The sequence below is a fragment of the Sus scrofa genome, chromosome 11 (assembly GCF_000003025.6).
Source record: "Sus scrofa isolate TJ Tabasco breed Duroc chromosome 11, Sscrofa11.1, whole genome shotgun sequence".
Taxonomy (NCBI): Eukaryota; Metazoa; Chordata; class Mammalia; order Artiodactyla; family Suidae; genus Sus; species Sus scrofa.
The window spans coordinates 7194700-7207957 of record NC_010453.5 but is presented as its reverse complement, the minus strand read 5'-3'; the positions used below and the strand labels follow the sequence as shown (position 1 = coordinate 7207957).

The window sequence follows — 13258 nt, the reverse complement described above, 5'->3', positions numbered from 1 at the left end:
CTTGTGCAACCATTACTATAATCTAATTTTAGAACATCATCTTTTTTTTTTTTTTCCTTTTAGGGCTGCACCCACGGCATGTGGAGGTTCCCAAACTAAGGGTTGAATCAGAGCTGCAGCTGCCGGCCTACACCACAACCACAGCAGTGAGGGATCCAAGCCACGACTGTGACTTACACCACAGCTCACAGCATCACTGGATCCTTAACCCACTGAGCGAGGCCAGGCATTGAACCCACATCCTCATGGATACTAGTTGGGTTCGTTACCGCTGAGCCACGATGGGAATACCTTCATCTTAAAAGAAGTTCCATACTCATCAGCATTGCCCCCAGTCCCCAACTCCGGGATACCCCTGGTCTGCTTCCTGTCTTTATGTATTTCCTGTTCCGGACATTTCAGATAAATGGAGTTGTACAATATGTGGGGGGGCTGTGACTGGTTTATTTTCTTTGGCATGTTTTCAGGGTTCATTGACATTATAACATGTGTCGGTACATCATTCCTCTCTATGGCTGAATGATATTCAATCACATAGATGCACTGCATTTTATTTTTCCAGTCATCAGTGGATGAGCATTTGGTTTGCTTCTTGAGTATTACGAATACTGCTGCTGTGAACATTCATGTACAAGTTTTTGTGTGGACATGATTGTGTTTCTCTTGAGTACGTACCTAGGAGTGGAATTGCTGGGTTATATGGTAACTCTGTGTTTGACCTTTGGAGGGACTATCAAACTGTTTTCCAAATCGGCTGCACCATTTTACATTCTCACCAGCAGAGTGTGATGGGTGCAATTTCTCGTTTTCCCTCACACTTGCTATGTCTGTCTCTTTGATTATAACCATCCTAGTAGGGATGGTAGGAAATTTGTCCTAGGGAGTTCCCTTTGTGGCACAGCAGAAACGAATCCAACTAGTATCCATGAGGATGCGGGTTTGATCCCTGGCCTCACTCAGTGGGTTAAGGATCCAGCGATGCTGTGAGCTGTGGTGTGGGTCGCAGACATGGCTCGGATCTGGCGTGGCTGTGGCTGTGGCGGGCGGCTACAGCTCTGATTTGACCCCTAGCCTGGGAACCTCCGTATGCCTCAGGTTCAGCCCTTAAAAAAATAAAAATAAATTAAATAAAAAAGACATTTGTTTAGGGTTCATAGCCCTTCTGATAGGGCAGCTGAATTTGACCTGTTGACGTGATTCTTGGGATCAAGATCTTTTCTGAATATAGACTACCGTTTTATAACAACTCTTACCTTTCCCCTATTCCTATCTACCATTCTTTGGCCAACCAGAGAACAGGCACCTTATTAAGAAAAGGTGTAAGTTTTCTTCCTTTTTCACCTGTGAACTATTCCAATTCTAGAGCTCTTAGTGGTGTAAAGGCACTTCCATTCCATTTTCTTTGCATCAGCCATCCACGCTGCGCACAGCTGAAGCCGCTGACTCGGCCACCTGCAAGCCACATTCGGCCAGAAGACTCGGGCTGAGGCAGAAGCACTTAAGCAGCCCAGGACCAAGTTCCCCTTTTCCACGAGCTGCCGGAACAGCACCACCTCTCTGCCCATCCATTTAATGCTGTAATGTCCTTGCAAGTGAGCAAAGGCATCACTACCCCCAAGTAAGAGATGGGGGAACTGAGCACAGCCCTTGGTGGCTCCTGCAGGCCACAAGTGGTGGAGTGAAGGCTGGGGCTCAGCGTCCTGGTTCACAGCCTGTACTCTTTTCTCTTCCTGAATTCCTCTCTCCTTTATTTTCAGCATCCAAAAAAAAAAAAGGGTTTTAAGTGTACAGGATCCTAACTATGGTTGACCTCTTCAGACATTTCGGTTTACTGTTTCTACTTCTTTTCAGGAACTGGCCCTTTTCGGGAAGGAGAGACAACAAGAGAATTCACATAGCCTGACTTTAGGATTCATTGCATGGGGAGGAATTAATATCCTTCAGCCAAACACTTGCAGCCCCCTGTCTGCTTTTTGTATTCTTTTTTGCATTAAAGTTTTAAGTGCCCATTGCTAGCAACCTTTGGGCAGACGTTCTTGCAGTTTTCTGTGATAAATTTTTACTTGACTTGCCATAGTTCACTGTATCCAACTGGGAATAACCTTGGCCTACTTGGGAGCTGGTAAATACTACAAATATATGTGTTTGTCTATATCTGAGATTCCCTCCAGCCCCCAACTCCCTCTTTCCCTTTTTAAGTGATAAGAATGAGGTGCAATTGACACCTATCCTCAATCTTCTTATCCTAACCTTACTTACGTATTATGATTCTGTTTTCCTGCCTTCTAGTTTAGAAATACCCCAATGTTTTTCTCCAAAGATGGAAGAGGAAGATTAGAACAATAATTTGCAGTAAGTACTCTTTCAGCTATTAATTCATTTATTTAACAGACTTTTTTTTACGACCTGCTATATGCCAGGCACCTTGCTAGGGACTTGAGATGCAAAGATAAGAGTCCCTGTCCTTAAGGGTTCCAGTGCGATGGGACAGACAGACACATGACTGGATAATTACAATTGTGAGCACAGTAATTAATGCTCAAAATGTTATGAGGTCCAGAAGAGAGGCACTTCACCTGTCTTAAAGGCAGGCTTCAGGAAGGGCATAAACTATGTCAATGAAGATCTGTAATTCAGCTAGCTATGTTGGACATGGGAGAGAGTGTTCAGGCTTTTTGAATTAGGTAACTCTGTAAGTTGAGATAAAAACCCCCAATAACCCTGAAGTTTAAAATGCCAAGTTGTGGCTAATAATTTATGTTGCAGAAGGAGAGGGTCTAATATCATAAATAGGTGAATATTAAGGTTGCAGGATTAGAACTAGAAGGTGTAGCATTTGCTTAAAAGTGTCTCTCCCTCTTTTGTTCCCCCCTTCATATCGCAAAAAGCAAAGATGAGGAATGTGCCTGTAAGTGGGGCTTTTATTTTATTTTATTTTATTTTGTCTTTTTGCCTTTTCTAGGGCCACTTCCCGTGGCACATGGAGGTTCCCAGGCTAGGGGTCGAATCAGAGCCTACGCCACAGCCACAGCAACGCAGGATCCAAGCCATGTCTGCGACCTACACCATAGCTTACGGCAACGCTGGATCATTAACCCACTGAGCGAGGCTAGGGATCGAACCCACAACTTCACGGTCCCTAGTTGGATTTGTTAACCACTGCACCACAACGGGAACTCCGTAAGTGGGGCTTTTACCACTCTGTGACATGTCCTTTGTTATACTTGGGGATAAATGAAGGTCCTGTCACTAGACTGGATGAAGATTAGTGCTGTTTGAGGCTAGAATTTAAAAAATAAAAACAAAACTTGATTACATTTGCAACCACTGCCCTCATAAAATAAATTAAAATATGAAGAAAGGCTAACTGCACTTGAGGTTTTCTAAGTCGTGAGGTTGAAGGGATCTGCATAACATAATTTTAAACCTTCAGAGGGGAAAAAAGTTAAATCTTTATAACAACCCCGTGGTTGCTTCCATTTTATAGTTGAGAGATTTAGAAGGCTCACCACTAGACCACCAATGCTGCACTATAGCTAAGAGATTCAAAGGACAAAGAAATTTTTTAAAAAACTAGTAAGTAGCAGCACTGGGATTTGAACCCATGTCTGTTTAAATCCAGTGCCTGTTATTCACCATCCCATCCTGCTGAAGGAGAAGCCTCTATGGGCCCATTGCGATAATGTTCTGTAACCCTAAGTGTACCCTGGCAGGAGTGAGCTGTTCTAGACAACCAGTAAAAGTATCTTAAAAAGAAGTGGTGGGGCCAGGGCAAAGCTAATACTGCTCCTGGAAGATATCAGTAGTGCTGTCTTCAAATAATAGTTAAATTTTGCCTAGGGGTCGAATCGGAGCTGTAGCCACTGGCCTACACCATAGTCACGGCAACACAAGATCCAAGCTGTGTCTGCGACCTACACCACAGCTCACGGCAGGCAACGGATCCTTAATCCACTGAACAAGGCCAGGGATTGAACCCGAGTCCTCATGGATACTAGTCAGATTGATTTCCACTGAGCCATGATGGGAACTCCAATTCTCATGAATTTTTTGTAAGATAGTCATTGAGAAGATAAAACAATTGAAATAATTAGCTAGATTTAAATAAAGCATTAAATGTGATTAATAGAAGGAAGTAAAGAAGAGTAAATATATGTGAAAATAATATAAAAGTCAGCTTTAGTATTATTATTTTTGGCCGTGCCTTCAGAATGTGGAAGTTCCTGGGTCAGAAATCGAACCTGCACCACAGCAGTGACCCAGGCCAGTGCAGTGACAATGCTGGATATTTAGCCTACTGGGCCACAGGGCAACTCCAAGAGTTAACTTTTTTTTTTTTTGGCCACTCCTTGGCAATACGAAGTTCCTGGGCCAGGGATCAGATCTGATCAGCAGTTGCCACCTAAGCGGCAGCTGCAGCAATGCTGGATCCTTAAGCCACTGTGCCAGACCGGGGGTCCAACTAGCATCCTAGCCCTCCCAAGATGCCGCCTATCCCGTTGTACCACAGCGGGAACTCCCAAAGTTAACTTTAGAGGTTTGCTTTTCAAACACTGAATGTACATTATACTGGTTTATATATTCTTTAATATTATACACTTTTTCATGTTCATGTTGGCATTGTCCATTCACCAAGACTGCAATCCCAAAGACAAACTATATATTTTGAAAAGAAGGAATAAACGTTAAAATCATAGGTCGGGGAAGGTTATCTAAATCTGTCCTCCAATAGCTTAATAAAGTCGAACAAATACATTAAGTTATAGATGCTTAGATTGGACATAAAAAATAAAAGGAACATAATAAAGTGATGAATTTTAACTTTGGCCTTCTACATTTGGAGGATTTGAGGGGGTGGATGTAGAAGTGTATAAACACACCATTAGAGAGTGCAAAAAAGGGAAGTCTGTTATAACTGAATAGGGGTGTGGCCTGCGCAGGCTACAGAGGAATAGATAAAAGTTTCATAAAGGACTGATACAACCGTAGAGTCTTCAGAGCTGGATAGTAGAGCTAGCACATTTTCTTTACAGGCATAATAAGTCTATGTAGTAACACCAGCCAGCCCGGTGAGCTAGAGAAACCGCGCCCTGTGGATCTGGGCATACGCACTCTCTGCCTCCATCTAATCCTCCAGGTAACAATATCCCGACAACGCCTGTAATCCTAGAGCAGTTACATGGATGCACTAAGTGGTGTGATGGCAGGGAAAGATAGCATCACAAGGATTCGTTTGATTATAACAGTAATCCACACCAAGTCAAATAAAACAGCCCAACAGTTAAAGATGTGGTCTCTAATGAATTTGCTAATTCTAGCAGGCCCTCGCAAACATTTCCTGCTAGAGTACCCCATATCAAAACGAAGGGGCTGTGCTTTAATTACATGGAATAATGATTTGATTTCCAGGAAGTTAAGACAGTGCTTTGTATTTAAATGAAAAGTTCGAGACAAGCTGTGAAACTCGATCAAATCAAGAAAAAGGGTGAAACTAAATGCCTGTTCAGTGAGTCAAGGTTTCAGCTGCTCGGCAAGCCTGACGGCACGGGCTTCGGAGCCCAGAAAAGGGGTATTTGCAAACCGGCTGACTGGATCGTGTCACTTTCTTATAGGAAAAGCCCTGCCTTTCCAGAGATCTAAAGTGTAATGCAACCGTATGTTGCTGAGGAGCTCGAATCTTGGCTGCCTTCGCCCCTCTGCACGAGTAGAAACCCCGGTGTTCAGGGGACGTGATCTCATCCTGTCGCTCTCACTTCTGAAGGTCTGTTAAAAGTCTGGGGCCTCTAATCTCAACGGCTTTGGAAGTGAGTTTCGGGTGAGAAGGGGGGGGGAGGCCTGTGGGTGTCTCTTTTGCCTGTGGAGTTGGAGACACTTGTGGAAAAGTCAGGCCCTTTTCGCTGCGGCGGCCGCTCCGGTGTGGGGCTGGCTTGGGTTAGACACATGCACACATACACCATAGAGCTCTACTTTCCCGTAGCAGCTGCTGCCTCTGCCTCTGCCTCTCCCGCCTCAGCTCTTTGCCCGGCATACACACACATTCAGATTTGCGCGCTGTTTCAATCCTTGATGACGTGTCCCCGGAGACAGCCAATAGCAGACGGGCTCTGGTCAGGACAATGGGAGGTATCGAGCCAATGAGAGAACCCCGTGAGTTGGCGGTAGCCAATAGGAGCCGCGCTGGCTGGAGAGTAATGTTACAGAGCGGAGAGAGTGAGGAGGCTGCGTCTGGCTCCCGCTCTCACAGCCATTGCAGTACATTGAGCTCCATAGAGACAGCGCCGGGGCAAGTGAGAGCCGGACGGGCACTGGGCGACTCTGTGCCTCGCTGAGGGTGAGTCTGGGGCAGCGCCGCGGCGGGGAGGGCGCCTCCGGCAGCTCCCCACCCCGCGCGGCGGCCGGATCCCCGCGGCCGGGAGCCGGCGGGTCAGGATCCACACAAAGGCAAATGAGGGGGGACCGTGGGGGGAACTGCGCACGGAGCGAGCCTCTCCTCGGGCGCCGCGAGCCCTGCCCCGCGCCGGAGCCCCTGCCCCCGGGCCGCCCGAGGCGCCGCGAGCCCCGCGCCCCGCGAGTTTCCACCCCCGGCGGCGTCCGCGCTGACTGGCGCAAAAAAAATTTTTTTTCATTAAAAAAATTTTTTGACGTGTTTTCGGCCCCTGGGCCGAGCGTTCGGGCGGCCGGCGTGCGCGGGGGGCGGCGGGCCGGCGGCGGCGGCGGCGGGCGGGCGGCGCTTCTCGGCTGCATTGGTCGCCGCAGAGCCGGGCGCCGGCGGCGAGCGCGGGCGGGCGGCGGCGGGCGCTGCGGGCGGTGGCGGCGCGGGCCGGGGCCGGGGCCGGGGGTGGCGGCGTGGGGCCGGGCCCGCCGGCTCGAGCCGGAGCCCGAGCCCGAGCCCGGGCGCGGCGGCCCGGCGGCGGGGGGAGCGGCGCCGCGGCGCTCGCTGGAACATGGCTGACTCGGCCCGGCGCTGCTGGCTGGAGAGAAAACAAGGCGGCGGGCGGGCGGGGGAGCTGGGCGCAGCAGTTCCGAGGCAACTTTTTTTTTCCTCTTCTCGCAGCCCCGCGTCCTCCGTGCGGGGGCGGCGGGCCGCGCGGGCCGCGCGGAGGGAGACGGGGAGCGGCGGGTCGGGGGCGCCTCCCGGGGCGCCCCCCCCCCCGCGACGGGGGGAGGGGGAGGGTCCGGCGCGCGCCCCCCGCCCCTCCCCCCGGCCGTCATGGCCGAGTGTGTGCGCCAGAGCGCGGCGCGCACCCCGCCCGCCTGCTCGCACTCACACACACACTCACACGCTCACACACATACACACACACACACAAAGGGAAGGAGCCATATTCTCGCTCGCGCTCGCCCTCGCGGCGGCGGCGGCGGCGCAGGCGGGGAAGACGCGCAGCGGCCATTCCGTGCGCGCCGGGCCCGGCGGCCGCGGGCGGAGCCAGCCCCCATTTCGAGCGGGGCTGCTCCCTCCGCCGAGCTGACAAAATGGGGGAGGCCGGCGGGCCTGCGCGGGGAGGCGGGCGGGCGCACGTGGCGGCCCCGCGCGCGGCGCCGGCCTGGAGGCCGGGCCGAGGCCCCGCCGCCCCGGGCGGCCTCCCCTCGCTGCCCCGAAGTTGGCGGGCGGGGGGCCCCAGTGGCGGGAAGGTGTGCAGAGCCCGCCCCGCGCGCGCCCCAACTTTCACGGCTTTAAAAAAACACTCCCCTGGTGGTGGGGGGGGAGCGAGCTGTGAGCAGGAGTGGCTTTTGTCCCTCATCCTTGTTTACTCGAAGAAACTTCAGACCGGACGTGTTTAGTCAGAACTGAAATACATCTCGGGGCCAAAGCGATAGGAAGCTGCCTGGCGGTGGCAGCCGCGCAAATAGCACCGCCACCCCCAGCCTGGGTCCGAGCGCCGGAGCTTCCCCTTGCTCCCTCCTCCTAGCAAAGTTTTGTGCCAGAGAATATTTTAAAGTAATCCTTGGGAAAACTTTAGATGGGCGGTGATTTTGGCCCGTGATTTGGAAAGGTCTACTCACGTTGGCTCTTACCTATTTATTCCTTACGTGGTGCAGATCCATGTATCGGAAGCATTACTTTTCTGACCTTCAGTTTTGTTTGATTTTTAAAATCGTTTTTTTACCTTTAAATTTTTTTTTTTAGTGACTGGTTGGGTATTCGTCCAGAACAGATTTAGGCAGACAAGTAATAAATGCTGTATGAGTATACCCTTGTGTCTATACTTTTTTTCAGATCACACTGAAGAACCGTTTTTTGCTTGGTGTGGCCTTTTCTAGGAATTGGCTATCACTGCCATTTTCTTGCTTGATATTATGAGGGGTTAATGCCATTGCTGTATTAAATAACCAGTGCCTTGCTTTTTTTTCATTCACTCCCCAAGTGAAAATGCTCTTAGGTACCATAAATTTCATTCTTAACACCAATATTTAAATTTTTTTTTAGAAAAATAATTAAACATGGGCAAAGGAGATCCTAAGAAGCCAAGAGGCAAAATGTCATCATATGCATTCTTTGTGCAAACTTGCCGGGAGGAGCATAAGAAGAAGCACCCAGATGCTTCAGTCAACTTCTCAGAGTTTTCTAAGAAGTGCTCAGAAAGGTGGAAGGTAAGAGGGCTTAAGACCAACTAAGGTAATAAAGAGTGAAGTCTAACTGGAATTTTTTTTTAAAAGCCTCAGTACAATTTGCATAATGCCAGTGGTGATAGAGCAGGCTACTAAATAGTCAAGGACACTGGTTTAATTCATTTTAATACTTAGGACATTTTATTAAAATTTCATTATCAACTTAAGTTTACCAATTTGTTTTTTCTGTAGACCATGTCTGCTAAAGAGAAAGGAAAATTTGAAGACATGGCAAAGGCGGACAAGGCCCGTTATGAAAGAGAAATGAAAACTTACATACCTCCTAAAGGGGAGACAAAAAAGAAGTTCAAGGATCCCAATGCACCCAAGAGGCCTCCGTAAGTAACTTGCCTGTTTTTATTTTCAAGAAGCGTTGTGTGGTAGAATCAGACAAATTTAGCAAGTCACCTTGTGGATTTGGAGCCTGTAATGAGAGTTTCGTAGCTGATATTTTCTTATTGGTATATTTAAATACTGTAAATAAAACTTGGATGGCCCGTTTTAGCCAGAGTAGTGCAATTAGATACTGGCTTTCTTCACCCAATATATCTGAATGTAATTCTGGTCTCATTCTTTTATTTCTTGAGGAATATCCAACTGAAATAATGTTCAGAATGTTCTTTTGGAACTCTTAGCAATAATCAATAGTATATGTTCACTTAGTATCATAAGTTAATTATGTAATTAAGCTTTGGTTATGAGGTGTATTTAACCTGTTATGATATTTGTACCCTGTCAAATGCATGGTAAAAAATTAGAAGCAACTTCTACATAGCAATACAATGTACTTGTTTGAAACTCGTAGTTTTAAAATTGAATTTCTCTTTTTAGTTCGGCCTTTTTCTTGTTTTGTTCTGAGTATCGTCCAAAAATCAAAGGAGAGCATCCTGGCCTATCCATTGGTGATGTTGCAAAGAAACTGGGAGAGATGTGGAATAACACCGCTGCAGATGACAAGCAGCCTTATGAAAAGAAGGCTGCTAAGCTGAAGGAGAAGTACGAAAAGGTAGGAAGTATGGATTTGCTTGGTGTAGTCCTGAAAGGGTATGCCAGATGTTAGATGAATGACTACACTTGATACTTAATCTTAATTTCCTGTTTTATGGTTTCTAAGAGTTTGAGGTGTGATGCAGTTTTTAGTGTAACAGTTGTTCAGTATGCCATTGGCTGTGGTCTTAAGTCCCTTTCCATCTTTCAAAGAATATAGAAGGTCAAATATGTTATTAATGTTGTTTGACTTAACGTAATTTGACACAGGCATAGGCTGCCTACCTTTATGCTGGTTTGTTATTCTCCAGTATGTAGATTGATAAAAATTTTGGTAGTCACTTTTTTGAGTCAAGCAATTTTTATTTTTTAAGTGGTCAGACCCACAGAAATAGGTTGGGCAAAATAATATAGATCTGTATATTTGATAAACACCCTGAGACATGTATGTTGCTTCCCTTAGATTAAAAGAAAAAACTATTAAGTTAGAAAGTTTGTTGATCTGTACATTAAGTTGATATAAGAAAGAAAAAGTTATAGCACTTTATACTTTGAATTGAAATACTAAGTTAGACTTTAGCTCATTTAGTCATTCTGGAGAAATGTGTCCATTTTTAGGTGTGTCTTAACGTAATTGTATGCCCAGTGGCAAATCACCTTTTTTTTTTTTTTTTTCTCCTAAGGCAGAATTTCCTTCTATGGATTTAGGGTCTGACAATATAAACCTGTAGAACGCTTTTTTGCATTCAGAAGGTGGCAGTGTCTACCCTTTAATCAGTCTCTACATTCTAGTTTTAATAAACCAGAGTTAGAACGTGGTACGTAATTGTACTTCATTGAGGCATAACAATGCAAATATTAGACCATGTCATTCCATGAGTTAGAGATTATTGATTATAATTTTGTAGTATTTTTACATGCCTTTCTCAAAGTCCAAGTTAGAGTGAGTCTGCAGATAGGTGGTTAAGATATGTGGTTATTTTAGTGTATCTGGGATCTCGTTTTTTTCATAACGGTTTGGCCATATTTTATTTCATCCCTTACTTAACTGTTTTGTCTTTCCTACCGTTTTTTCCCTGCCTGTATTTTTGGAAGGATATTGCTGCATACCGAGCTAAAGGGAAGCCTGATGCAGCAAAAAAGGGAGTCATCAAGGCTGAGAAAAGCAAGAAAAAGAAGGAAGAGGAGGAAGATGAGGAAGATGAAGAGGATGAGGAGGAGGAGGAGGACGAAGAGGATGAGGAGGAAGAAGAAGATGATGATGATGAATAAGTTGGTTCTAGCGCAGTTTTTTTTTCTTGTCTATAAAGCATTTAACCCCCCTGTACACAACTCACTCCTTTTAAAGAAAAAAAATTGAAATGTAAGGCTGTGTAAGATTTGTTTTTAAACTGTACAGTGTCTTTTTTTGTATAGTTAACACACTACCGAATGTGTCTTTAGATAGCCCTGTCCTGGTGGTATTTTCAATAGCCACTAACCTTGCCTGGTACAGTATGGGGGTTGTAAATTGGCATGGAAATTTAAAGCAGGTTCTTGTTGGTGCACAGCACAAATTAGTTATATATGGGGTTGGTAGTTTTTTCATCTTCAGTTGTCTCTGATGCAGCTTATACGAAATAATTGTTGTTCTGTTAACTGAATACCACTCTGTAATTGCAAAAAAAGAAAAAAAGTTGCAGCTGTTTTGTTGACATTCTGAATGCTTCTAAGTAAATACAATTTTTTTTATTAGTATTGTTGTCCTTTTCATAGGTCTGAAATTTTTCTTCTTAAGGGGAGGCTAGTCTTTTGCTTTTGCCCATTTTGGATCACACGAATTATTACAGTGTTTATCTTTCATATAGTTTAGCTGATAAAAAGCTTTTGTCTATACACCCTGCATACTCATGACGAGGGTAATAAAAGTTGGAATTGAGACAGTTTCATCCATAACTGAAACTCAAATCTTGATCGGTTGATAATCAGATTTCACCTAGCCCAGTTACATTTACAAAGTGAAGAGTAACATATCTACTCACAGCATGGGATTATTAGAATCAAACATTTTGAAAGTCTGTCCTTGAAGGACTAATAGAAAAGTATGTTCTAATCTTTACATGAGGACTCTACATTCTTTAACTCCCATTACCATGTAATGGCAGTTATATTTGCAGTTCCCAAGTTAAAGACCTGAGAATGTATCCCCAAAAGCGTGAGATTAAAATACAAGACGGCCGTGTTATGTTTTTTTGTTGACATTAGTCCCAGCAAAGCTCTGGGGAAAAAAAAAGTGCTGGCTGTAAATGTCTTCTCCTGTTATCTAAATATGGATTGTTGAGGAAACTTGAGACCCACCATTAAAGGTATTTTTAATTAATTGGGCCAACTTTTAGAACTGTATACCACATTTTAAACCAGGTATATTTTCCTATATCATGGTTTGCCCCTGTATAAACCAAAATAGACATGAGGGAAGAAGACACTTAAACTTTGTATCTCAGTATGAATTATCTGATTTATTTGAATTTGATTTTTCTTTACAAAAGTCAAGCTCATTCATTAGGGTCATATGTTTATCTGCTTAACAGTGTAGGGAACAATTTGGCAATTTTGTGGTTTTCGAGATTATCGTTCTCTTAAAGTGCCAGTGTTTTAAAATAGCGTTCTTGTAATTTTACACGCTTTTGTGATGGAGTGCTGTTTTGTTATATAATTTTGACTTGGATTCTTTCCATTTGCATTTGTTTATGTAATTTCAGGAGGAATACTGAACATCTGAGTCCTGGATGATACTAATAAACTAATAATTGCAGAGGTTTTAAATATTAGTTAAATGGCTTTCACTTAAAGATTTTGTTATATACATATTTTGATCTTGTTCTCAGTAATACCTCTTAGCAACATCATTTAAATAAGTATAAGGGCTTGGCAAAGTTTTGCCCCTTAAAAGTACTCAGTTTACCCTTATAAGTGGGCTGACAAAGGATTTTGTGAACCATTCCATGTGTTCTCAGACTGCTGTATATGTAAATGAGGAAGAACTAACTTTCAGAATACTGGGTTAAACAGGATAGTTTCCTAAAGGAAGGCACACGTAAGTAAAAAACAGGGGTAGTGATATAAATCTAAACTTAGGTTTTCTAAGCTAAAGGAGAGGCCCTCAACAGAAAAGCTTAGGTCGTGTCAAAATTACATTTTTAGTCAAGAACAAGTAGCTATCTGATTTACATGGGAGTTTACTGTAGCTATAGAGTCACCATTGTCTGTAGCTCGTAGGCGATGCCTTTAAAACTGAATTCTGCCTCAAGGAACTTTAGAATTGTTGAAACTGGGAACAAAGTCTTTTTGGGTCAACTAACTGGCTTCAGATGTTGACAGGAAGACATGGACTCTCTTCAGTCTGAAAACATGCTAACTGTTCAGTGTTTCAACAGTACACCCTGAAACTTGGATGTCCAAAACTCAAATGGAGGTAGGAGGCGATTTAGATAATGTAGTGTAAAACCTTGGTATAACTGGAGTTTTGTTTTTTTAAGGTTAATGCATAGGAACTATTTTAATGTTTAGAAACAGTTACAGCACTAAAGTATAAAGGTTTTCTTAACCTCAAAAGATTAAGTTTTAGTATTAAATTTTCTGCATTTAAAAATTAATGTAAAATTGACAAACTGATTAAAAC

The 13258-nt window shown here is 44.5% G+C and overlaps 1 protein-coding gene across 7 annotated transcripts in view; it reads left to right on the top strand.

The window, feature by feature from the left end:
• The window catches only part of HMGB1 (high mobility group box 1), a 125516-nt gene extending 113114 nt beyond the window's left edge, over window positions 1-12402 (top strand). For 3 of the 7 annotated variants that reach the window (XM_005668317.3, XM_005668318.3, XM_021065159.1), the window contains exons 2-7: window positions 2290-2352; window positions 5613-5761; window positions 8429-8592; window positions 8803-8948; window positions 9442-9616; window positions 10693-12402. In XM_005668317.3, coding sequence (XP_005668374.2) covers window positions 8443-8592; window positions 8803-8948; window positions 9442-9616; window positions 10693-10869 — 648 coding nt within the window. In that variant the 5' untranslated portion in view covers window positions 2290-2352; window positions 5613-5761; window positions 8429-8442 and the 3' untranslated portion in view covers window positions 10870-12402. 7 annotated transcript variants of the gene reach the window in all.